Source organism: Scyliorhinus canicula, chromosome 8 (assembly GCF_902713615.1).
Source record: "Scyliorhinus canicula chromosome 8, sScyCan1.1, whole genome shotgun sequence".
In the NCBI taxonomy this organism is placed as follows: domain Eukaryota; kingdom Metazoa; phylum Chordata; class Chondrichthyes; order Carcharhiniformes; family Scyliorhinidae; genus Scyliorhinus; species Scyliorhinus canicula.
This window is the reverse complement of record NC_052153.1, coordinates 101,485,926-101,513,713: the sequence shown is the minus strand read 5'-3', so window position 1 is coordinate 101,513,713 and position 27,788 is coordinate 101,485,926. Positions and strand designations below refer to the sequence as shown.

The window sequence follows — 27,788 nt, the reverse complement described above, 5'->3', positions numbered from 1 at the left end:
CCTTCAATCGTATTGCTATGTTTAACATGAATTTACCATAATAATTTATTCATTCTAAAAATGACCTCTTGTTTCAAGTTGTGAGGGTGTGGTGCTTCTAAGATTGTTGTCAACTTCATTGTCTCCTTGTGCAAGCCATCTTTGGCGATTGTGATGTGGCCCAGGTCACAAAAGTTGCACTTTTCCTTTTTGAACTTGTAAGGTTTTGTAGACGTTTCAGAGTAGCTTCCAAGTTTTTCAGGTGTTCCTGTTCACTCGAACCTTTGAAAATGTCACCTAAATAACATTCACCCTATGTAGTCCGCTCAGAATTTGACCCATGGAACGTCTGAAAAAGAGCAGGAGCAGATGTTATTCCAAAAGGATGTCATCTGTACTGAAACCGACCTTTGTGCATCATGATAGTGAGTAGCGGCTGTGATTTTGCAACCAAATTCATTTGCAAATATACCTCCGATAGATCAGTTTTACTGAATTCCTGTTCTCCAGAAAGTCCAGCAAACAAATACCAGGTTAATAGTTATTTTAAAATCTCCACCATAGTCTCACTGAGCCTTTGTGTTTCAGTATAGGAACTATTGGTGTCACCCCATCATTGTAACAACTGGTTCAATGACTCCTGTTTGGACTAGCCTTTCTAGTTCTTCGACTTTTGGCCTGATAATGTACGGTTAGGTTGTAGCTTTGAGACATTTGGTGTAGTGTTTGGCTTGATCATTAATTGTACTTCAACTCCGGTCATTGAGACTAGTGAATCTTCAAGCATCTCATTTCTCCAGGAGTTGTTGTAGGTTGTTTTTGGACTCCACTAGTTGATTTACTGCTCTCCTGTTGAGTTTAATCTTTACCAGTGTTGCTTTACCCAATAAAGCAGGAAGATTTCTGCCCATTTACTTACACTTTATACAAACAAACATTTGTATAACACTTTGACCAGAATGTAATCCTTTTAATTTCATAGAATTTACAGTGCAGAAGGAGGCCATTCGGCCCATCGAGTCTGCACCAGCTCTTGGAAAGAGCACCCTACCCAAGGTTAACACCTCCACCCTATCCCCATAACCCAGTAACCCCACCCAACACTAAGGGAAATTTTGGACACTAAGGGCAATTTATCATGGCCAATCCACCTAACCTATTCATCTTTGGCCTGTGGGAGGAAACCGGAGCGCCCGGAGGAAACCCACGCACACACGGGGAGGATGTGCAGACTCCACACAGACACTGACCCAAGCCGGAATCAAACCTGGGACCCTGGAGCTGTGAAGCCATTGTGCTATCCACAATGCTACCGTGCTGCCCTAATGGTACAGCCTCTTCTGTGTATGCCCTCAGGATCACTTTTGACCCCTTTAAAGACAGATGTTTCAGCTTTTGATTGTAAATTGTCTCCAGTATTAATGATACAACTGCACCCCATATCCACCTCCATTTTCATTAGTGACCCTCAAGTCTTGGAAATGTCCAGAAACGTTGCTGATCACCCTGCACCAATAAGACTGCTAGTTACTGCTCCTGAAGTTGCTTGGTTACATTGTCTTCTGAGTGGTCTTGAACTTTGTCTCCTAAGTCATAGGCACGTCTCGTCTGTTTAGATGTGGGTGTTTTTTTGCACATACTTGGTGTTGAAGTTTTCAGAGCCCAACATACTTTACAATATGGCACTTTTTTCCACATTCTTGCACTTGAGTGTCCAACCTGTGTAAATCAGTGACATGGTTGTACCCTTGTGGATATTCACTCCAGCCCCTATCTCTGAAGTTTCTTTTGTTGCTAGCTCTATAGACGTGCTCATTTCCATAGCAGCTTGAGAGTAAAATCTCTTGCAGCAAGCAGCTTCCTCTGAATAGCTTCAGTGCGGAGTTCACAAACCAGCCTATCTTAAAGAGTGTTCTCAAGTGTTGCACCAGACTTGCAGTATTTCGCTAACCGTAAAGTCGCTACGTATTATAAAATGCTTTCATCATCTTCCTGACTGCGGAGATGAAATCAAAACCTTTCTGCAACTGATATGGAGATGCCGATGTTGGACTGGGATAGGCACATTAAGAAATCCTAACACCAGGTTACAGTCCAACAGGTTTGTTTGAAGCCATTAGCTATCAGAGCACAGCTCCTTCACCTGATGAAGGAGCAGTGCTCCGAAAGCTAGTGACTCCAAACAAACTTGTTGGACTGGTGTTGTAAGACTTCTTACTGTTTCTGCAACTGACAACAGTCTAGCTGAGAAATGCTCCATTTAAAATCTTCATTCATTTGTTATCAAACTTAACTCCTGGTTTTGTTGGGTGAACTGAGTTTTATAAACAGCATAAATGCTTTATACCCTATCAAACGGATAAATGTTGAACCTTTAGGTCCTCTGGTGTTTGATTTACTATGATATATAATTGGAACCTTTCCTCATGAGTTCCAAGTCTCACAATCTTCATTAAATTCTTGCCATTCTGGATCCCGGCTCCTAGGTTCTATACTTCAACCAACTTCCTTCCAGTTCTTTTGGATGTGTGACACAACAATCCCCTTGTCTACAATGCAGCTTACAATTTTTCTGTTTGCCTGACTGTGGTTTGGCTTTTTCGTGAATAGTGGCCTGACAGCGTCAGAAGACTTCCCAAATCCCCGTTCCGCAGCCAAGTGCGCGCTCCCTACGTCCCAAACTCTACCCCTTCAACAGCAAGTAAGTTTTCAACTGCAGTTCTTCTTGCTTACATTCTGTTCCATTATTTTTTCTTGTTCCAAACCTTGACATCGGTGGCTTGCTTCGCCCGATGTGAGAGAGAGTCTGGTCCTGAGAAATTCTCTACTCTCGACACAGTCTCCATTGATTCTTGTCAACTATTTTTCACCCAATAATTTGTTTGCTTGCCTCAATTCCTAGCCCCATGTTTTCTCTTTTGTTTTAACTTTGTATTGCAGCAAAGAGTTAAGAGGTACGGAAGTGGCAACTCACTTGGGAGTTGTCACTGGATTACGTGACACTGCACCAGGGATGTATTCTCTGATGCATAACAATAGTTCATAGTTGATTATTGACTGGTGATCATCTGGATCATCCCCATTACTACATTAGTTTGCTATTTTATAGAGTGGAAGAGGCTTGCATTCTGATTCAAAATGATTTCAGCAACCAGGCAACTTATTACCATCGTGCCATTTTTCGGTAAGCTTGAACCGTTTGAAGCAAATGAAGATTGGGTGCAATATGTAGAGCGTATGCCTTTTTAAAAAAAGAGTGGACAATATAAAGGAGGAAGAAAAGCAGAGCACTATCTTGCTTACAACATGCGGCACTCAAACATATGGATTAATAAGATGTTTGACTAACCCAGAGACTCCAGACTCTCAGTAATGTACCACGCTCATGAAACGGGTCAGCAATCGTTGCCATTTAAAACCATCCATCATTTTTCAGAGATACAAATTTAATTCAACAGGCAGGGCCCCAGGAGAGTCTGTGGCGGATCTTGTTGCAAGGTTAAGGAATATTACGAATTTGGTGCATCTCTAAATGTTCTGTTGAGATAAACTAGTAAGTGGGATAAACAACGTAACAATCCAAAAGAAGTTGCCAGCTGAGTCAGAGCTCGATCTGAAAAAGGTCGTGTCCATGGAAAGGACCGAAAAAGTCGCTTAAGAGTTGCAAGGTGTGCAAGGAGGCAAGGTTCATGGTTGGCGTGAGAAGCTGCAGGTAGCAGCAGCACAGGTTGATGGTGCCTGTGTAGATGAATGGAGAGTTTTCGATTCGGGAAAATTAGTAAAATCTGTCTTCCAATTGGATGAGTGTTTTAGATGTGGGGGAAGGTACACCCTGAGGAAGTGCAGATACCGAAGCAGTGTGTTTCAGGTGTGGCAGAATAGGTCATTTTAGGCTTAGATGTAAGAACAGAGTCTGCCAAGTCCAGAAAGGGGCAGAAGTCTGCGTCAGTCCACTGTATGGGAGGTTGATTGTCACCAGAGTGGAATGTGGTTAACATTAAACCACATTGAAGTGGGCAAAGTGGCATCAATAAACATGATATTGTTAATGAATGAACAACCACTAAAAATGGAGGTGGACTCCACGGCTTCAGCAACTGTCATAGGGGCGCAAACTTGTTCACTACTTGCAGGAGAGTGTCCAACCGTTGAAGCTGAAAACTTACCACAGCCAAGGTAGCCATTCACACAAGAGACGCTCAAAATCAATGGAACCACGGTGACCCTGGTCATGCTTACAAATAGCAGTTGGCTCAGCTCCCACTTATTGTCGTGTTCGGACAAGGACCAAGTCTAAACGGACGTGACTGGCTCCAACACAGTAAGTTGAATTGCAGAGATATTCAAACTGAGTAAGGGGGGCCTGTACAAGGCCTTCCGAAGGTATCCAGGAGTTTTCCAAGAGGAGCTAGGAAAAATAAAAGGGCTTCAAGCTAAGATATACGTGGATCCCGAAGCCATGCCAAGGTATTACAGGGCAACATCGACACCCTATTCCATGTTGGGGAAAGTCGAAGTAGAACTTAAACGCCTTGAAAATCTGGGCATCGTAAGACTGGTGCAGTTTGCGGAGTGGGCAGTTCCAATTGTTCCTGCCATCAAGCCTGACATGACAGTCCGCATTTGCAGGGATTGCAAGCAAACTATCAATCTAGCTGCCAAATTGCGCACACACCCTATACTGAAGATCAAGGACCTATGCTAAATTGGTTGGTGGCTTAATATATACAAACGTCAGATCCATGGTTATCAGCTGCGAGAGTTCGATCAGTCATCCCAGGAATATGTGACCATCAATACACACAGTATACCCGGTTACCATTTTTGGGTATCTTCACGTGTAATTTTCAAGTGCATGGTGGAAAATTCGATGCAAGGATTACTCCGGGTTGTGGTGTATTTAAACAATGTATTCATTCCCGGCTTTACAGAAGAGGAGCATTTACCTAGGTTGGAAGAAGTGGTGAAAAGGTTTAGGGATGCTGGAGTGTGTTTGAGAAGAGAGCAATGTAAGTTTCAGGCTAGCGAAATAACCTAATTTGGGTACAGAGTAGCGAAAGGGCTGCATCACATGGAAGAAAAAGAATATAAAGGAAGTGCCAACTTCCAGGGATATCACAGAATTAAAATAATTTTTGGGAATGATGAAGTTTTGGAGTAGATACATGATTAATTTGGTTATTTTTGAGAAAACACCAGGTGGTTTTGGAAGGCACCTCAGAAAGAGATTTCAACAGTGATGGGCATTGATACACTCGGCATATGAATGCACTTTGGAGCATCCACCTGGCCCCCAAATAGCAGATGGTGATACTTTGAGCCGTCTCGTATTACCTGTATGTTCAACATCTCCACACGAGTACCAGAAGAAATTCTAATGACTATGAACTTTTTAGAGCCGCTTTCTGAATCCGTGCAACAGATCAGGACTTGGACGCAAAGGGACCCTGTGCTATCAAAGGTCAAGAGTGTGATGTTAAATAGGGGGGGGGGGTTCATGGTCGAGCTTCAGAAGCTACGGAACGTTACGTTACTCCAAATGACAGATTGAGCTCGAGGATGGTGCGATTCTTTGGGGATCACTAGTGGTGGATCTCAAACCTGGAAGAATTACATGGTGCTTACCCAGGCAAATCCAAGATGAAAATGTTGGTGAGGATTTGTGCGACGAGCCAGCATTGACGCCAATAGAGTGGACATGGTTAGATTATGTGATCCATGTCAAGTACAGCAGAACTTAACAGCTACATCAACACTGCATCTGTGGGAATGGCCAGGTCGAGCTTGGATCAGAGTACATGTTGATTATGTGCGTCCTATCATGGTCGCAATGTTATTTTTGTTGGTGGATGCGCAAAGTGGACGGACATATACCAGATGAATTTGCTCACCTATGCAAAGGTCGAAAAATTGCATAATTGTTTCTGGATCCACTGAATACCTGACGTTCTGGTTTCAGATAAGGTTCTACTTTTACCAGTATGTAGCTCCACAAATTCATGGCATTCAATTGCATTATGCATTTCAAGACAGCACCCTATCATCCATCCTTTATCTGTTGGGCTGAATGAGCCGTCCGAATGTTCAAATCTGGAATGAAGATGCAGTCACCAGGATCCATAGATAAGAAGATTGTGAGATTTTTGTTATCCTACAGGATCAACCCGCACAAAATCACTGGTATAGTTCCAGCACAGCTGCTGATCCGCTGAGCCTGGTACTTCCAAATTTAATAATAATATTATTTATTAGGTCACAAAAGAGGCTTACATTAACACTGCAATGAAGAGGTTACAACGAAAATCCCCTAATCACCACACTATGGCGCTTGTTCAGGTACACAGAGGGAGAATTCAGAATGTCCAATTCACCTAGGGTGGAGCCTAGGCAGAGTATTCAAAAAAAGAAATCATGCCTCATAAAGTCGGAGAGGAAATTTGAAGTGGACGACCCATTTTTGGTCAGGAACTTTGGAAGTGGTCCTAGCTAGGTCTCAGGAATTGTGGTGGCAAAGGCAGTGCCAGTATCCTATGAGGTAAGAGCCCATGATAAGATCCTGAAGAAATATTTAAACCATTTTGAGAAAAAAAGAGCCTCCACAAGCATTGGCAGTGTCGTCAGCTTCAAGTATGCCAGCCAGCAGTACTAATCAAAGTAGTGAAGAACCGAGCAGGCCTTTACAGACCCGATGCCTGTTACTACTGAAGAGACAGCAGCGGAGGATATACTTTGCACAAGGAGGAGCAGAGAGGGAGGCTGGCCTAATTGAGACAACTCCCATGGAGAGACTGCGACCAAGGGTGTGTGTCACCCCTAAATAAAAAGGAAATCCCCTGATAGATTGGGTTTTTAATAATTGTATCTCTATGTAATGAGGAACTGTAGGGGGATGGATGTTGAAGTGACCCATTTAAGGGGTGGGCACTGGTTGGACCATGTGACCTAGCCATCCAATATGTTGGGATTGTGCGCGGCCTAAAAGAAAGCGGGCTTTTTTTCCTCCGATCTTGGATTTGCAACACTCTGTATATAGTACATGTTGATAAATAAAGTTTATTGTTGATTATTGACTGACGGTTGTCTGGAGTCCCCATTACTGCCAAACTTAAAATAGGTTTTGTAACGATATGGGAAAATCTATACCATTTTGAGACTAAAACTCAAGTCATGCCCAGGAGCTCTGTTGCAAGCGCAGAGAGCAACAAAATGAAACAGGCCACGCATGGACTCTGGTAATCTACTCTGAGATGGGGTTAACAGTGCAAATGTGAGCCCACATAATGGGTCTTTCAAGAGCAGACAGAAGAGAGTTGGCTCCGTGCAGTTGAAGCGTAGCCATCACATCATGCTTTTGAGGCAGCGGGGGGGGGGGGGGGGGGGGGGGGGGGGGGGGGGGGGGAGGGGGGGGGGGGGGGGGGGGGGGGGGTCAGGGTCAGGGAAGCCCTGAGAACCATTGGTAGCTGCGTGCTATTTTTTCCACTCGGGAAGCCCAGGAGCAGTATTTGCTTAGTACAGCTGGGGTTCAGGGAAGCTCAGAAGCAGATGTTGCCAGCATTGTAGTTGAGAAGCTGGGGCTGTGCCTGTTCTCGGACATTTGGAGTGTAATTTGGCCAACACCGGGAGGATGCAGTCTTGTTGGTATGTCAGCTCAGCTTGAAGAGAAGACCAAGATGGCTGGACCTGGGTGCAGATCTGAGAAAGTTTGAGGATGTGGCTTTTGGATGACTATTGTACCCATGGAACTCGGGTAGAGTAGAGCTGCTGTTGTTTGGGGATTGGACGTGCTCTTTGAAGGGCACTGCTACCTCACAGGACCAGAGACTCGGGTTTGATTCCAGCCTTGGGTGGAGTTTGCACATTCTTCCAGTGTATGTACGGGTTTTCTCCCAGGTGCTCAGGTTTCCTCCTATAGTCTCAAGATTGACCATGCTGAATTGCCTCTTAGCGTCCCATGATGTGTAGGTTAGTTGGGGTAACGAGGGTAGTGTGGGGGAGTGGTTCTAGGTGGGGTGCTCTTGTGGAGGATGGGTGCAGCTTCAATCGGCCAAAGGCCTCCTTCTGTACTACAGGGATTCTATGGCGAGGAACTGAAATTCCTCATGACAAAGGGCGTTTCAAATAATTTTAGTGACTCTTTGATGTGTGGATGGGCTGCTAAGAAATTTTGGGGACCTGTCTTGCTTATGTCTGCTATTTAATGTACAACTTATGGTGTTTACAACCATACTTTGTGGTGTTTTTGACCAGTTTGTCTTTTAATTAGTGTTTATCTCATGTTCGTCCTAGATGTTGGAATATAAAATAGATAACATTTGCTATTTGCTTTGTAGACTTTTGTAAAATTTCTTCTGTTTTGAAAATGTGAAATCTTGTGGCTTTATTCTCTTGGTAACTAATTGAGTTTTATTTTTAAAGTTACTGGTCCTTAGCTGGATCGTCCGGTCTGGGATCATACCAATTGTGAATCTGTTCTTTTTCTGTTGAATCTTGAATACTTAGTTGAAATTAGTCACAGTTCTCGCATTACTAAGAAGACATTTTTGCTTTGCACAAACACTGCAGTTGTAGATGGATTCCCACTAGGTATTTTCTGGCCTGCTGCCCATAAAAAAATTAATTGGAAGTGAGGGAAATCCAGTATTTTTCAAATTGAGAACTGCCTATCTAATGCAGATTCAAACAAAACTCACAAAGTTGGTTCCTCCCTTTAGAGATATGGAACAAGATTGCACTTAACGATCTGATTATCTGGGTTATTTTCGGCGTGTGAATATGGCTTTTAACCCATAGTTGCCATGATGGAAACAACAGAAACCATGGCGTATCATGGAAGCCACACAATTGTTACAGTGCAGAAGAAGGCCATTTGGCCCATTGTGCCAGCGTCAGCTCTCCATATGAGCAATTCACTTAGTGCCATTCTCCTGCCTTCTTCCCATAAACCTGCATATTCTTCATTTTCAATTAGCAGTCTAATGGAGAAAGGAATTTTGGTAGGGAAGATAAGCGCTTGGAGCTCTACAAAATGCAGGAGAGTATGAAAATACAGGGAAGAATACCAGTACAGTGCTAGCATGAAATTGGGGGTGAAAGTAGAGCATTTCTATGAAACATGAAAGGAAGAGAAAAGTTTGCCAGCAAGAACTGAGGAGAGAATGTTTTGATCTTGGGAGAATGAGGGAATCAGGAAAAAATATTAAAGCATCAAAACAACGTAAGACTATCAAGAAACTGCTCCGTTTTTTTTTAAAAAAAGGGTGTCTCTGCTGGTGCCATTTTACAAGTGACAGGTGAACCTCATTGTGTGCAGTTGAGTACCTTCTGAGAAGAAAAGTTTGAAATCCTGTGTATTATTTCAAGAAAATTTTGCGACGCATGTATAAATGTGCTTCATGCTTAACAATACTATGGTTCGTGAATATCGTAAAGTACTGGCTCATTTTCACATCAGGATTTATTTTGCTTGAATCCTTGTTAGGTAGGTTGTAAATTTTGCTGTGAATGAATGTTGTTGTTGTGACCTTGGTTTTACTTATAGCAGAACCATCTGAGTACGGGAATATTTTGAGTGGAGGTTTAAAATGGTGACTGGCTAAGTCAACCATGAAATTCGTACATAAAGAAGAAAGTTGATTTGTTACATAACAGAAGGTATTGTTCTTTGACAAGTGACTATGTTGTCCTTTGTTTGTTATCATCTGTAGCTGTATCTCAACTGGCCATGAGTGGTTCCATTCAGAATAATAACAATTAAGTTCAGTATATTGAAAAACAAATGTTTAGCTTCAACAGTACATAAAATAATTGTTCATAATTGAATAAAAAATGGTCCTTTTACTGAATAATAAATGAAAACTATTTATAGAGCCACATTTGGATTGCCTTGGTCATTTTTCAGTGCCATGGGTTATCATAGTTCTTGGGTAGTGGTACTGAGTGTGTGCATGCTGGTACTTCAGATTGGGGAAGAACATCACTGATAAAAGCTTTTACAAAATGTTCTTTGTTGACGCGTGCATTTAATTATGTTTTTATTCTTTTCCTTGTCTGGCACATTGTAGAGGTTATTCTTGGATTTTAGTTGCAGCGTTGTGATGTTTCCAGTTCCCCAACACAATTGGGTATGAGTGAAAAACAAATATGTATTAGAACAGTAAACCATGGGCAGCACGATGGCACAGTGGTTAGCATTGCTGCCTACGGCGCTGAGGATCCGGGTTTGAATCCCGGCCCTGGGTCACTGTCCGTGTGGAGTTTGCACATTCTCCCCGTGTCTGTGTGGGTTTCACCACCACAACTAAAAGATGTGCAGGATAGGTAGATTGGCCACTCTAAATTGCCCCTTAATTGGAAAAAATAATTGGGTACTCTAAATTTATTAAAAAAAAGAAAAGTAAACCATGAGGTGTAATACTGTTGGAAGTATAGGGCCAAATCTTTCGTTCTCCAATTCGTAGGGGATGGGATATATGGCTGAAGATGTACGTCAGGACCCTCTGAAATTCTGGAACGTGTGAAGTTGTATGGTGTTATTGAAAACTCACCACTATTCTTAGAAGTCCCCCTATACCAAAAGGGGCCGACATTCTAAATGGTGAACAGGGATTCTCACTCCCCGACTCCTATGTAGGCTTTGGTGGGTGCTATTCAGGTCAAACTATGTTTTCAAGTTATCCCCAGGCATAACCCATACCTTCACAGAAGATTTAATCTACTTACCACTTAGTAGCATCGATCCTGGGTCCCGCATTGCTAAGTAAGTAAAGTAGACTTTGGAATAACCACTGTTTCAGGTTAAACTTTTATTTTATTCTTCTATTTTTTCTTTTAAAAGCTGAAATCACTGTCTTGACAGAAAGGTAAAAAGATCTTGCTTCTGGATCCTTCTGGTTGGTTGAAGGGACCTTTAGGCCCAACTTGACAATCAATCTTCTTTAAAGTCTAGTCTTCTTTAGATGTATTCACTGGTGAGCTCGGTTGCTATGTCCTATCTTTCCCATGTACCGAGCTGTGAGAGCTGGCTCTGCTGGCTGTCTCTGAGCTGACTCTGCCTCCTCTTTAAATTCTGGTCTTTCTTAGATGTATTAGCTGTTTTAGCTTGGCTACTTGGCTCTGTCCTTTTCCCATGACCGAGCTGAGTGTAAGCTGACTCTGCTGCTTCTCTTGTTCCTTTTCTGCCTCTGTCTTTCTCTCTTTCTCCCTCTGGTTCTGGTAGTTCCTGCTCGGGTCTCTGGGTTTATATTCTCTTTCTAACAGTTATTAGGGGCTGTTTAGCACAGGGCTAAATCGCTGGCTTTGAAAGCAGAGCAAGGCAGGCCAGCAGCACGGTTCGATTCCCGTAACAGCCACCCTGAACAGGTGCCGTAATGTGGCGACTCTGGGCTTTTCACAGTAACTTCTTTTCTAGGCAGCACGGTAGCATGGTGGTTAGCATAAATGCTTCACAGCTCCAGGGTCCCAGGTTCGGTTCCCGGCTGGGTCACTGTCTGTACGGAGTCTGCACGTCCTCCCTGTGTGTGCGTGGGTTTCCTCCGGGTGCTCCAGTTTCCTCCCATAGTCCAAAGATGTGCGGGTTAGGTGGATTGGCCATGATAAATTGCCCGTAGTGTCCTTAAAAGTAAGGTTAGGGGGGGGTTGTTGGGTTACGGGTATAGGGTGGATACGTGGGTTTGAGTAGGGTGATCATTGCTCGGCACAACATCAAGGGCCGAAGGGCCTGTTCTGTGCTGTACTGTTCTATGTTCTATGTTATTAAGTTTTTATGACTTTATTGTAAAGTAACTTTTATTTCACTTGGATTGTAAAAGGTATCTTTAATCTAAATTTTTCTAACACGACTTAAGTATTCATTTTGAGTATGACCTCAGCTCATAGATCTGATTACTTTCTTCCTTTGTGATGTTCAAAATGCCTTGATTTCAAGAGGTGTTACTTTTAATTCCTGTCATTTCTATAGTTTTATTTTCCAATTGTGTCCCCAGCTCATAATTTTGACTTTGATTTTGGCTTTAAATTATGTTTCTCGTAGACTGATAGTCTCCAGTTTTCTTTAATTTACTTGGTGTTAGCAGAATTTCACACCTATATATTTTCCACCCTGGTCATTCTTTTTTATCTGCTGATTTTACTTCAATGAAGGGTGAATCATTGCTTTTAGCGTAATGCTAAAAATCCAATTGGTTATAACTTGAAAGGTTTACATTTATCACCTAGCTCACCTGAAACCCTCATCCATGCTTTTCCAGATGCTTACTAAGAAGGTTCATTTCAATGAAGGTGTGAACCATTGTTTTTAGCTTCGTGCAAGAATCCTGTTTGTTTACTAAGCCTGTTTGGGAGAAAGAATCTGCATTTTATAATCCTGCTCCTTGCAGTTGTTGTTAACCCTTCATGGGATCTTTCCCTGTATCCTCTCATGTTTCTCTCAGACCAGATATTGCCAGACTTCCATGATTCAAATGTCACATCTTTCCATATTATCAATTACAATGGGAATTTCCCAGGAAGATCAAACTCTGACTTCAAGTCAGAGACTTCCAGCTGCTCTGTTGTACTTGCCCAGCACCGAGGAAATGTTAGAAATTAAAGCCTAGCCTAACACTTGTGTAACTACACAACCGATCCCCAATCACCTTCCCTGCGATGATCCAGCTAGTTCCCGCCTCGCCCCCGCCTGACGACCCATCCAACTACCCTCGCAACCTAAAGCGACCAACTATGCCACCTCTCCCACAACCTGATCTGCCAACCCACCCACGTACCTGACTGCCACCCCAACCTGACTATCCCTCCTGCCTGCCCCCCGCAACCTGTATACCCACTCACCTAATCATTCGTCAATATTCAAACTGGATCTTTAAGCTCACCAAACGGCAACTGATGTTTTAAATAATGTCCTGTCTTCCCGTGGCTCTCCTCTACCCCGATGGATGCTGTGCATTTCTGTGAAAGCAGGCCTAGGAAGATCCTAGAAGAAATTTGCAGCAGTGTCATCTAGGAGGAATGTACGAGTACAGTGGCTATTATATGATCATTGCCATTGCTTGGAAGGATGGGCGATAATTGCTACTGAAAGTGAGGACTACTTGAATTTGGAGGTCACTTTGATTCACAGAAGACTATGATTAGAATTGTGCTGATCAAAGTAAGATGTATAATATATATATATATGGCAGTAAAGTTGACTTAAATTTTGTTCACGTTATAAAAATGTTTTAAAATGTTGTCAAGTATCATCATATCCATCAGAATGTAGTTTGGGAAAAGTCTGTTTAAATTTAAACGTGACAGGAGTATGTGCTGTACAGGATATCATCACCTGTGAAAAGGGAAGAAGGAGCTGTAAAGAGCCAAATATAACTTGTTTTAGAACATTTTCACTCTGATACACCACAACATTTGGAACATCCAAGACAACACTATCTTCATATGTAAGAAGACTCCATTTATTTGTGTGGATGAGCAGATCCAGAAATGAATGCTCTCTTCATTTTAATCCCCTTGGATTCTGCGCAAAGTTGGTGATTTCCACAGAATTTGATTGCGGCATGTGTTTTACCCAGAATCTTTTGTGATTAAAGTGGCACAGGATCAAAGTGCAGTCCATCACATATGCTGAGCAAACAAACAACTGAAATCTTGTTACAAGATCCACAGGGATGAAGGGGCACTTTGGGTAACTCTGATTCCAATAGTTTAAATTTCATCCCTCCAAATAGAAGGGTCGATATTATAGAACTGTTGTTTTTTAATAATCTTTGACTTGGCGTTCCCGTCTACGGTGACTATTTCACCTTCTGGAAGATGCCTCGGCTGCAGCATTAATTTTTTTTAGTTCCGTATTCTAATATTAGCAAGCGTCCAAGTAGTTTGATGTCTATCTCGCCTAAATTACTATATCTGTTATCACTTAGTGGGTGCAGAATGCAATATCGACAGTTTCAGCTGTCTTTTGCTGCTGCGGGGTAGGAAATATACTAAACATTTTATTGAAAGTATGTGGATATTTTGTGCTAAATTGTCAATGTTTTCAAAAGTTAAAATTGCTTGTTTTAGTCTCCCTTTGAAGTGTACTGATGATCTGTGATCATTTGTACAAGCTGATATTGGGTAACAAGTACTAATGTCCTTGTGTCCTGGTTCAGTTCACAATCTGCAACTTCAGGCATCTCTACTGTCTCTGGGCCTCTTTCATTCGCTCTTCCAACTGTGCATTGTGTGGCGCAGGGTGACACCGAAGCAAGCTGGAGGATTCTGAAGACTGTGTGTGTTAGCAACACTTGTTGTTCCAGCATGAACTCCAGGGAGAGGCCAAAAGTGGGAACTGAGGCCACAACATTACTATTTTTTTCCCTTTAGACTCTAATTACTCGAACTTGACCCCTTTATAATTTTGAACTACCCATTGGGGTAGTTTTGTCCTTCATTGATAGAACGTAACTTAGTGTCATGGATCAGGTGCCATATATGGATTTTCATTCCAATAATTTGCATGAAAATAATGAAAGGGAAGAGGAATGGAGAGGAGAGAGTGGGGATGGCAGGGATGGTATTATGAGAGCTGAGTGAGAGAAGGGAGGAAATGGGAGAATGAAAGGAAGAGCAAGGAGGAGAGAAAGAGCAAATAAGTCAGAAGAGTGGGAGAGGAGGATAAGTTGGGAGCAGAGAGTGAGGGAGAGGATGGGGGGGGGAAGCAGAAATAATTATACAAAATCAGGAACTCCATTTTTGGCAGAGCATCATTGGCATTAATTCTCTCTCTTTTGTAGGACCACTCATACTGGAGCGCAGCATCATCCAGCTGATTTTGTTTGTATTAGCTAATGTAGCCAACTTTATTTGTTTCTACGCATTGCATGAAAACCATAGCTGTTACCTGGGATCCCAGTGCCTTCATCCCGCCTACTACTGACCTTGGTGCTCCTCGGCTTCCTCACCTACTGCTCTACCTGTTTCCCTTGTTCAACCTCATTTGCTTACGTTTCTCTGACTAAATGCTGAGTGACGACTCAGTTGTTAACAAACTGTGACTTCACCTTCACAAGATCTTTGCTTGTGCTGCCAGTCTACACAGAATTCCACATGCCAACATTTTTCCAGGTTGCAGATTAATTTGACTTGTTTGTACTGATCTTCCCTTGATTTCAAGGAATGCCCAAATATAGAAAATTAAAGTTGTGGATACATCTTTCTGACACTTTGCATGTACTTTGTGCTCTGAATTCTTTTTACTGAATATGCTTTGCAGAACAGGTTCAAATGCAGCAATTGATTTGGAGATGTTCAGCTAATATTGAAGTGATGAGATAACAGCATTCAACTTTCATAACATGCTAAATATTTCAGTGCTCTTGTGTTTTGTGACGTTATTAATTTGTGATGAGAGCCTGCCAGGTAGTTGGTTTTGGGAGAACAGTCCTCCGATTTCATCTCGTTTGGCAGTGAGCCTGAAGTAGAAATGGGACACACTAAGGTCCACATTGTTTCTTCCTCTTAAATGATCCTGTCATTTTCTATTTGCCCTCGAGCTTATTTTGTTTCAGTAGTAAAATTGTTAAATATTCATTTACCTTGTCAATGAATTCTGGTACGACGACTCATTTACTGTAGCCTGCCTAAACATGGATCTTTTCAAACTCCAATCTGATCTGGATTTGACAGTGCTGAAAGCCTTTAATCGACTGGAAAGGTTTTCACTGGAGGATTGGTTCATGCAACTGGAAAATATGTGATTGCAAAATAAAGTACAAAAGTCACTACACCACATTTAAGAATCTTCTGGTTATTCCCCAAGAGTACATTAGCAATTAAATTCAGTAAACACCCGAGTGATGCATTGTAAGGTAGTGTCATGTTCACTCTTCACTCCCTGATCTGCAACAAATTCACATCATACCTGGGACAGCAATGGCTGACCTAGGGAGGTGAGCATCACCTTGGGCTCTGCTCATCACTGCCCATTACCTCGTTTTGTTACATTTCTTCACCTGTATGTGGGCATCACTGGGACGGCCAGCACTTATTGTCCGTCCCTAATTGCCCTTGAGAAGGTGGCTGCCTTAAGCTTCTGCAGTCCACGTGGTGGAAGTACAGCCGAAAATACGTTGTTAATTTTGGACAAGGCTTGACTACGATGTACCAGCAGTCAAACAGTAGCACCCACTTGCATTCACGACCAGTGAGCATTCAGGCCAGATCCTGAATGATGATCACTAGCTGTGGAACTGCACCCTAGCAAGGAGTCCATACTTTCAGGGAAAGTGAGAAAATTATTCAGGAAATCCAGAGTAAGCAACTGGTTTGGCTCTGACCTATACCTCTTCAAATATAATGAGGGCAGGCTTGAATATATCTGGTGAACAACTGGCTTAGCCACCTTCAATCAGTCTGTCCTTGCAAACAACCACCCTATCTTCAACCTACCTTTCCTGTCTTTGAATGTGCAACAACCAAGTCCATGACTATCATACCTTTGCATTCATGTTTGAACCTCTCCAATCAGATTTTCCATATTAGATCTAGAGTGGGCTTGGAGCTGGTGCAGCTTGGGGGCCCTGCTAAATTGCATCACGGGGAAGGTTGGGGGGGGGGGGGGGGGGGGGTGCCAGAAGACCCCTGTCCATTTGGTTGCATGGAATGTGTGGGGCTTGTTGATTTTTGGGACTCCTTTTTTAAACAATGTCAGGTGTAAGTGGAGCTGTGCCTGATGGTTGCCGTTTTTGGAATGTTGCACTTGACAGTGCTGTAGGAGGGGAAGAAGGCAGATGTTTTCTAATAACCCAGAGGCGGGTTTTGCTCAGGTGGAGGTCCCCTGCGCTGCCCAAGACTTCGGCTTGTTATGGGAACCTGGAAGGTCAAATATGTCTTGACAGGGTCGGTGGATATGTTTTACTTGAAAATGAAATGAAAATCGCTTATTGCCACGAGTAGGCTTCAATGAAGTTACTGTTGAGGTGGCAGTCGTTCATTACCTTTTTAAAGGAGCTGGTTGGGGGTGGAGGGAGTAGTTTGGTCAGTCTAGTAGGCTCGTTTTTGCGGGTCGGTGTGTGGGTCTCATGCGGGGGTCTGGGGGGGGGAATAGTCGAGGTAGGAGACTGGGTTAGGGTCGGTGGAGTTGCGTCGAGGATATTTTTGGAAGAATGAAAAGTTTGTTTGAATAGTTTGAAGTATTTTTCAAACATAGGTCCACCCTACAAAAGTTTAGTAATCTCTTCACACTTAGAACATAGAATATAGAACAGTACAGCACCTCCAAAGCACATTTTCAAGTCAGCTGTCTTATCCCATTCTTTTCACATATTCAGATAATCAGTTCATACTTTGTTATCCAGCTGAAAATGAGATCACTGCTATTTTAATTAAGTAGCTTAATTCGATTTACTCCTATTTCCCATTTACGTGCTGCCTCTTGAGACATCATCCAAAAGTACATTAAGTTCCAACACTTACATTGATGCCAGCCAGCCCCACCTCATTACCTGCCTGCCCCAAATCTTCTACCACCTCTGAATTTGCTGCACGATTCCTCCGATTCCTGGTCCTGGATGAGAGGAATTTCCAACCAACTAAATGTTAAAAATACCCAAATCATTGTCTTTGGTTCCAAGGTCAATGTCTGACATGAACAAGGCTGTTTGTAACCTTAGTGCCCTGTTTGACTCGGAGAAGATCTTTTATTACCACTACTCAATTCCACCTCCAAAGCACCACTCACACTCCTCTCTGTCCCTATTGCAACTAGATCTGAAATCCTCATGTACTTGTTACCTAGATACTTGCTTATTCCAGTGCTGACTTACTGACCTCCACATCTTCCACCCTCTGCAAACATCCAAATCTCTACTGCCAGTATCGTAATTTACACCTTGTCCTCTTCATCCACCAACCCTGTTCTTACTAACTTAAACGGGTTCTCAGTCCAACAATGAATGGCTCAATTTTAAAATTCTGATCTTGTTTTTGAATGTCTGTCTGCCCCGATCTGTGCATTTTCCCCCAACTTTCCAAGAGTCTTGGGTTCCAATTCGGGCCTCTTTAGCTGCTTTTAGCTTCTTGGGGCCCTCGGCCTGGAATTCGCTCCCTAAGTCTCCCTATCTCCTGCTTGTCATTTTACGACACTCTCCAAGACCGACCTACTTGACTAAGTTGTCTTAATTTTTCCTTATGTGGCTCAGTGTCAAATTTTGTTTGAAGTTCCTCTCAAGGATTCTGGAACACTTTGATGTGCTGAATGCAGGTTGTGATTGGTGTTGTTACCAGATAACTTGATTTTTGTTTGTTCAGAAAATGGCTGCATTAACAACATTAACTCTACTCTACCAGGAGCTCGGGCATTGATTTATCTGCAAATGCAGACAAGCAAGTGTTCTCCCAAAAACCAATACAATCTTTGTGAAGCACGAAAGGGTTTGCAAGTGTTTTGCTTTTAATTGTTTGCCATAGAAATGTTACCATGCAGAAAGAGGCCATTCAGCCCATTGTGTCTGCGCCAGCCAAAAATGAGTGAAAAGATTTTAATCTCATTTTCCAGCACCTGGTCCAAAACCTTCCAGGTAACAGTATTTCAGATGCAGAACCAGGTATCTTTTTTAATTAGTTGAGCATTTCAGTGTTTACAGTGACTTGTTTGAATTATAACAAATTAGAATACGGTTAGGGTTGTATAGGGTTTTGCTTTGGGCTCGCGTGTCACTGCAATGTTGTGAAGTTGATAAAGGCATTGTTGCAGTACGCCAATATCTATCCACAGAGCTAATTTAGTTTCCACTAGCACTCCTTTTGATTGTGTGAAGCTTTCAAATGACATGAATGTAGTGATCTATGGAGCAGATCTTTTTCCCCTATATTGGCGCAGGAACACAGGCAAGTACACACAGAATATTGTGCTGCTGTCTGTCACGCTGGCTTGCCATTACTATTCTGACAGGCGGCAATTTTGCAGAGGAGGGATGAAAGGTAGGACACAGCATCCTGTCTGATTTGGATCAAAGGTTAAGTTAAGCTTGTGAACAAGCTTATTGTTGGCTGATTAAGGGCCAGTTTGCTATTTTTGTGAGGGGGACATAGATTTTGCAATGGATCTGGAACAGTCCTTGTCGAAGCTGATGGCAATACATTAGAGAATTAGTCATGGCCATGTCATTCAATTAGGTGGACCCATAAAAAGGGTGCAGAATTGGGAGGGGCACCCACCTATTGGCACATGGGTGCCATTGGATGAGCAGAGTCAGTGGAGCAAGTGATCAGTGGGTGTTTGAACAGTGAAGGAGGTCATGATCCTTCATCATGGAGGTCACTGCAGGGGCACCTCCAGAAGCTGCTGCAAAAACATTATTGTAATATCTTTGTCACTGAGCCTTGCTGCATAGATAGTCCCTTCAGTCAGAAGGGCCAAGGAGGCTAGTAATTATGGTGCACCCTGAGTGAGGCACACTCACTGTCATAACTGGAGGATCACTAACTGAGTTGCACTTGGCATCCACTCCATACCTTTTTGCCTCATTAGCATCACTAACTGGTCAGTGGTACAGAGTGTGGCGTGCATACTATTTATCCCAGTGTGCTGCTCCCACTCGTGCTGCCACGTTTGACTTCTGTGAGGTTTGGCCCTTTAGTCATTGAAGGAGCTCGTACATTCGAAGCTCTAACCATAGTGGCACACACACTCTTAAATGGGCAATTCCATTCTCAGGCCATGACTTTGCACTGTCTCAGGAGGCTCGAATATGTGAATATTGTTGGCTTTTTAATCTACTGTAAATATGCCAATCAATGAGGTTGCCCTCCTTTCTTTGGATATCTATATTATATTGCTCAGTGTCTCCAGGTATCAAATGATACCACCACAAGGTTCAACCGGATATCGATCAAAGAGCCAAACACCAGTTAGTTAGTTCAAGATCAAGGGTACTTTATTTACACACACAATTAATCATGCAACATAGACACTACTAGTTAAACTACACCTATCAACTATGACAACCTGTACTTAACCTCAGACACCCGGCTTAGGTCAGAGGAACAGTGGCCGTTGTTCGATTCTGGGTCTATCGGTGCTGTAGAAGTAACTGGTGCTCAGCTGGGCTCATCCGTCTGGTCGTGGGCGTTGAACTTGCTTCAGGTGGTCCTGCACTTGGAAGTGGACGTTGCCGGAGCGCCAGGTCCAAGAGAGGCCGAACACATGGTGGTCTCTCTTTTTTTATCCTTGGGGGTTTTTGCGCTCTTTTGGGCGGTCCTTCAGATTGTACCTCACTAATTGGATAAGTCTTGATCATTGTGTTTGATTCGAACCAATAGAGGGGTGGGTGCCTTGATGGCTGGGCGTGTCCTAAGCGGTCATTGACCCTGTTGTTTACGCTTTCCGAGTACAGGGAGTGGCGCCAAAATGTCTGGGGCTGTATCGGTCGCTCAAGTATCAGTCCTTTGTCTGGCGGAGATAGGCCATCAAAATGTTAATCGGTTGGGGATTTCGATACCGTCTGGATTCCTCACTCACAAATATACATTCGGGCTCTGAGCCTGCCTAAATCTCCCATTGTCCATTTTTCCCGTTACGCTTCCTCACCTTCCTGTTCCTTATTGTAAGTGGCCATCCCAGATGGGACTCGAACCCACAATCCCACAATGGAAATGAGGCAATGACAGGTGAGGACGTTGACATGATTATTATCACTAAGGAGGTAGTGATGGGCAAGCTAATGGGGCTAAAGGTGGACAGGTCTCCTGGCCCTGATGGAATGCATCCCAGAGTGCTAAAAGAGATGGCTAGGGAAATTGCAAATGCACTAGTGATAATTTACCAAAATTCACTAGACTCTGGGGTGGTCCCGGCAGATTGGAAATTAGCAAACGTGACACCACTGTTTAAAAAAGGAGGTAGGCAGAAAGCGGGTAATTATAGGCCAGTTAGCTTAACTTCGGTAGTAGGGGAGATGCTGGAATCTATCATCAAGGAAGAAATAGCGAGACATCTGGATGGAAATTGTCCCATTGGGCAGACGCAGCATGGGTTCATAAAGGGCAGGTCATGCCTAACTAATTTAGTGAAATTTTTTGAGGACATTACCAGTGTGGTAGATAATGGGGCGCCAATGGATGTGGTACATCTGGATTTCCAGAAAGCTTTTGACAAGGTGCCACACAAAAGGTTGCTGCATAAGATAAAGATGCATGGTATTAAGGGTAAACTAGTAGCATGGATAGAGGATTGGTTAATTATTAGAAAGCCAAGAGTGTTTCTCTGGTTGGCAATCAGTAGCGAGTGGTGTCCCTTGGATCAGTGTTGGGCCCACAATTGTTCACAATTTACATAGATGATTGGGAGTTGGGGACCAAGTGTAATGTGTCCAAGTTTGCAGACGACACTAAGATGATTGGTAAAGCAAAAAGTGCAGAGACTGCTGGAAGTCTGCAGAGGGATTTGTAAAGGTTAAGTCAATGGGCTAGGGTCTGGCAGATGGGATACAATGTTGACAAATGTGAGGTTATCCATTTTGGTAGGAGCAAAAGGGATTATTATTTAAATGATAAAATATTAAAACATGCTGCTGTGCAGAGAGACCTGGATGTGCTCGTGCATGAGTCGCAAAAAGTTGGTTTACAGATGTAACAGGTGATTAAGAAGGCAAATGGAGTTTGTCCTTCATTGCTAGAGGGATGGAGTTTAAGACTAGGGAGGTTATGCTGCAATTGTATAAGGTGTTAGTGAGGTCACACCTGGAATATTGTTTTCAGTTTACCTGAGAAAGGACGTACTGGCGCTGGAGGGTGTGCAGAGGAGATTCACTAGGTTAATCCCAGAGTTGCAGGGGTTGGATTACGAGGAGAGGTTGAGTAGACTGGGACTGTACCCGTTGGAATTTAGAAGGATGAGGGGGGATCTTATAGAAACATATAAAATTATGAAGGGAATAGATAGGATAGATGCGGGCAGGTTGTTTCCAATGGCTGGTGAAAGCAGAACTAGGGGGCATAGGGGGAAGTAGATTTAGGACTGATTTTAGGAGGAACTTCTTCACCCAAAGGGTTGTGAATTTATGGAATTCCTTGCCCAGTGAAGTGGTTGAGGCTCCTTCATTAAATGTTTTTAAGATAAAGTTAGATTGTTTTTGAAGAATAAAAGGATTAAGAGTTATGGTGTTCGGGCTGGAAAGTGGAGCTGAGTCCACAAAAGATCAGCCATGATCTCATTGAATGGCGGAGCAGGCTCGAGGTGCCAGATGGCCTACTCCTGCTCCTAGTTCTTATGTTCTTATGAAAACGTGCCTCCAATAGCTGATGCCTGCAGAGCTGAGGCTTCCCAATGTATCTCTGCCATTGGTATGATGCCAGACAAGGTGGAGTGCACTCCATCCTCTTTATCTGAAGAATTCAATATCTTTTCACTCTCTTCGGGTATTTTCATCTCTCCATCTCTTTCATCAGCGTCACCCTGGTAATGCCATTGCTGCCTCTTCAATAAGTGAGGTTGGCGAGCTGGAGCACTCCCGTGTGAACACTCTCCCTTGCATTGTGTATCCTCTTCTCCTGCTAGAACATGTGCAAGAGACACTAGGACTCTAAAGCTTGCATGTGGGTCAGTAATTACCCTGGGTACACAACTCTCCCCTGTTCTGACGTACCGTGCACTCTGCCAGGCAACATGTGTCCAAAAACGTTGAAGGCATGATTTGCGCAGGTGGGTAGGAAGAGAGGCCCTCCAGAAAGATCCTGTGAAGGGATTGGGAGTAGGCGATGGTGGCTCTACAGTTGAGTGTCTGGATCTGACAAGCTACCCACAGTGCCACAACACAAATCTAAAGACCTCACGAGGTTCGATAAAGTCTGTGAATGCGCTTTTATACTATTCCAAATTATACAATTCTAAAGGGGCCCGGGGGGAATATATATTAAACATAGAAAAATGCAGAACATGTTGTGCCGAACTTTTGTCCTAGGTTAAGAACAAATTAATCTACACCCCATCATTCTACCGTAATCCTTGTACCTATCCAATAGTCGTTTGAAGGTCCCTAACGTTTCCGACTCAACTACTTCCACAGGCAGTGCATTCCATGCCCCCACTACTTTCAACCTACCTCTGACATCCCCTATATCTTCCACCATTCTGCTTAAATTTATGTCCCCTTGTAATGGTTTGTTCAACCCGGGGAAAAAGTCTCTGACTGTCTATCTATTCTCCTGATCACCTTATAAACCTCTATCAAGTTGCCCCTCATCCTTCTCCGTTCTAATGAGACACCACTGTTTAAAAAAGGAGGTAGGCAGAAATCGGGTAATTATAGGCCAGTTAGCTTAACTTCAGTAGTAGGACCCTCAACCTTTCCTCGTAAGACCTACTCTCCATTCTAGGCAACATTCTGGTAAATCTCCTTTGCACCTTTTCCAAAGCTTCCACATCTTTCCCAAAATGAGGCGACCAGTACTCCAAATGTGGCCGTACCAAGGTTTTATACAGCTGCATCATCACCTCACGGCTCTTAAATTCAATCCCTCTGCTAATGAAAGTGAGCACACCATAGGCCTTCTTCACAGCTATATCCACTTGAGTGGCACAATAATATGTGCACAAATTATTAAAGGTTGAAAGAAAGGTTGACCATGCAACAAAAAGTGATTGTGGGCTTTATAAATAGGAACAGTTTCAGAATAATGAAAAGCTAGTGTCGCCGAGTCCACATTTACTCTGCAACGGAATGTGAGGTGGTGTGCAAAATGGGCAAACAGCCTAAAGCCTTCCACTGATCTAGATTCAAATTATCCCCATTGTTAGAAACCACAAAGATTACAAACTCAGGCAATCCTAATATTGTCCCAGAGTGATTTTGGACATTAGAGCGAATATATTCTTCTGTCAGTGAATGGTCAGATTTCTCTTCAAAGGAGAGTGTTAGTTAGAAGACCCCATTCTCGGTTAAGAAATGGCATCAGTTATTAGCCTAAGAAAATAAACAATCTCAGGCTGACATTTAACTTTAAAAATGAGCATCTTGAACTATTCTACTACCCCTTCAAATGAAAATTACTTTTGTGTGTTTATATTTGCACACATGTAGTGTGATTATTGTTAGCTGAACTTAATTTTATTGAAAATTGCCTATTATTCTTCAGGTCTCAATATGCAGAAAAGTAAATGCAAGAATATACCTTTTATGTTGCGATGTCACAACTGCTTTTTAAGGTGCTGGAAACATAAGGGTAAATATTTTTAATTGTTTGTTTTTAATTAATTTGCAGAACAAAGCAGAAGAGATGACTTGGAAGCATTAGGTCACATGTTCATGTATTTCCTCCGTGGCAGTCTTCCTTGGCAGGGCCTTAAGGCAAGCCTTTTTCCCCTCACTCTAGTTTTCAAATCAAAGCTACGAATTACAGATGAGTATTGCCTTGCCAACATCATTGCTGAGTTCACTTCCTTTTCCAGGCGGACACCTTAAAAGAAAGATATCAGAAGATTGGGGACACCAAGCGAGCAACACCAGTCGAAGTGTTGTGTGAAAACTTTCCAGGTAATTTTCAGTCACTCAACAGTACCAGGGATTCTCTAGTTTGCCGATGTCTGGACCCAGTTCTGCCGCTGAAGTTCAGCGTTTTTTATTTTCTGCCATGAGATATCCATCTTCCACTGCAATGTGCAGGGTTTATAAGGTTCCCTATTGAAAGCTATTAGTGCTGATGGGGTATCATCACTATCCTATTATGGGGCAAGAAAGGTGATGGAAATAAGATCATGCTATTTTAAGTTTAGTATTTCTTTGCCGCAAGTATTAAGATCTGATTTTTCTCCGGTGTTGAGGTCAAGTTTAATGGTGAACACTTTCTGCTGATCTGCTGTCATTACCCAAAAATGCATGGGTTTCATGCAGCTGATGGGATCCTAAGCTGCATGTGATGGATTTTGTGAAGGTTCTTGAGGACTGTCCAAATTGCCAGCTGTCTTTGCATTTGTAGTATAGCGAGGCACACACTCAAGCTAGGTTACAAGGAGATTGGCTGGCTGTGCAGTTGATGAAAAAATGGGTTAAAACAACACCAAGGTTACGATGTAAGAACAGCAAAAGTCTGAAATTGTGCAAGTTTTAAAAGCTTGGGTTTTGCCTTACTGTTCTCCTATGTCTGCTTATCCCATGGGCACTGCAGAAATTGCTGGGTTTGTAAAATCCAATTACTGTTTCCCCTTTGTCTTTACACTGCAGAAAAACATTTTAAACGCGTATATTGAGACTTTTTTTCATTTGTTCATGGGATGAGGGTGTAACTGGCAAGGCCAACATTTATTGCCCATCCTAGTTGTCCTCTAAGGTGGTGCCATGCCGTTTTCTTTAAATGCTGCAATCCATGTGGTGTCGGTACATCTACAATGCTGTTGAGAAAGAAGTTGATCCAGCGGCAGCAAATATTTGTGTAGTTAAAGATATAGTTACAAGCCAGGATGGTGCGTGGCTTTGAGGGGAACTTGCAGGTGGTGATATTCCCATGCATTTAGTGTCTTTGTCTAAATGGTAGAGGTGTTAGGGTTTGGAAGGTGCTATCAAAGAAGCCTTGGTGTGTTTCTGGTGCATCTTGTAAATGGTACACACTGCTGCCACAGTCCGTGCTGGTAAAGGAAGCAAATTGGTGGATGGGGTGCCAATCAAGCAGGCTGCTTTGTCTTGGTAGGTGGCAAGCTGCACAAGTGTTGTTGGAGCTGCACTCATCCAAACAAGTGGAGAGCATTGCATCACACTCCTGAGTGGTACCTTGTAGATTGTGGACAGGTTTTGGGGAGTCAGCAGCTGAGGTAATGGCTGCAGAATTCCCAGCCTCCAACTTGCTCCTGTAACTGCAATATTTATATGGTAAGTCTAGTTCAGTTTCTGGCCAATGATGACGCCCATGGATGTTGATGGTGGAGGGTTCAGTGACGGTAATTCGTTTGAAAGCCATGGGGAGATATTTAAATACTCTCTTGTTGGAAATGGTCATTGACTGACCATGGGTGCATATTACTGTGTGTCTACCTGCACCACATGAACTGCAGCAGTTCAAGAAGGCAGCTCACCACCCCCTTCTCAGAAGTAATTCGGGATGGACAAAACTAGCACTTGTGTGGCACAAACGTTACTTGCCACTTGGTTACTTTTCCACTGCCATTCATGACTGGCAGGGCTGCAGAGCTTTGATCTGATCTGTTGGTTATTGGGTTACTTAACTCTGCATAATTGCATGCTGCTTCCGCTGTTGAGCATACCATGGTCCTGTGTTGTAGCTTCACGGGGTTGGCACTTATTTTTCAGTACTGCACGTGGCATGCTGTTTGCGACCTCTCATTGAACCAGGGTTGGCTCCCTAGGGTAATGTTCATGTGTGGGATATGCCAGGCTATGGTATTACAGATTGCGATTGAAAACAATTCTCTGCTGGCAGCCCGGAGAATCTCTTAGATGCCAAATTCTGAGGCGCTTGATCTGTCCTGAATCTGTCCCCTATAGCACGATGATACTGTGGCACAACACGATGGAGGAATCCTCAATGTGCAGGACTTTGTGGCCATACATACCCACTGATTAATAGGGTTAGGTGAAAGCTCATTGAAATTGCTCCTGAAAATATATCCAAGACAAAAATGATAGTTTCAGTTTTATCACTGCTCTCCGTGGCAAATTTGTCTCACTTTATTCCTGTTTTCTAGTGTCATCTAAGTCTTGAAATGTAATCTTATTTATTTTACATCCATGATATAAATGAAAAAGACATCAGGAATCTGTTGGACACCATATTCATGCAGTCTCCTCAATACCTCATTTTTGCCTGCCTTTGTGAACCATTTTGGATATAAAATCTCTATCAAAGATGTTAACATTACGACTCTTCCATATTTCCTTTGAATCACCCTTGGGAACAGAAAAACAGTAGTGCATGTTACTTTTGGGATTACTTGAAAATTTGCAAAAATACAAGGGGAAAATTTGTATTTATGTTTTTCAATAACATGCTGTGTTCTCAATCTTCAGAAAACGATATAAAATATAAGACACTGACAACAATGTTGTCCAATTTGAAATCTGAGGAGAGAAAGGATGAAGATAATCCTTTTAATTTGGAGAAAAATTTGCTATTGTTTATAACATAGAATATAAGAATGTCTTCTAATTTATTTATAATTTGTGATGCGATTAGAAACTGTACAACGCCATGAAGAATTTGTACAGATGTGATTTTATTAAAGCCCTTTACTTGCTCTAGTTGTATATTTTAACAAGCATTTTTAATTCAATCTTAAAAGTATAGAGTATTTGCAATCTATATTTGCAGATATGTTTCTATTTGCCAAGCCTTTTTAACATAAGTTGGTGACTTGGAGCTCAAAATGGCTACCTGATCTTCTCGGTACCACTTCCTCACTCATCCTGAATAGGAGCCTTTAAAAAGATATATGACCTTGTATCAAACTGTTGTGTTATTCATTGACAAGAGGACTGATTTGGATTGTTTTCTTAAAAACTACTTTTTTTTAAAAAGCAGCAGCTTTAACTGCGTACCCAGTATATTGAATTTAAGTTTACAATTGTTTCTGTGGCAATGTTTGGCAGAAAGAAATCAGCGGAGGTAAAAATGAAAATGAAATGAAAATCGCTTATTGTCACGAGAAGGCTTCAATGAAGTTACTGTGAAAAGCCCCTAGTCGCCACATTCCGGCACCTGTTCGGGGAGGCTGTTACGGGAATCGAACCGTGCTGCTGGCCTGCCTTGGTCTGCTTTAAAAGCCAGCGATTTAGCGAAACAGTTTTGACAGAATAGCGAAAATCAGAATTAACTTTCAAGCAAATAAA

At 42.6% G+C, this 27,788-nt stretch overlaps 1 protein-coding gene across 12 annotated transcripts in view; it reads left to right on the top strand.

Annotated features, from left to right (window-relative positions):
- LOC119970415 (casein kinase I) overlaps positions 1 to 27,788 on the top strand; it is a 332,753-nt gene that overhangs the window by 256,030 nt on the left and 48,935 nt on the right. For all 12 annotated transcript variants that reach the window (XM_038804994.1, XM_038805003.1, XM_038804997.1 and 9 more), the window contains 2 exons: positions 24,214 to 24,299; positions 24,401 to 24,485. In XM_038804994.1, coding sequence (XP_038660922.1) covers positions 24,214 to 24,299; positions 24,401 to 24,485 — 171 coding nt within the window. The remainder of the gene's footprint in view (positions 1 to 24,213; positions 24,300 to 24,400; positions 24,486 to 27,788) is intronic.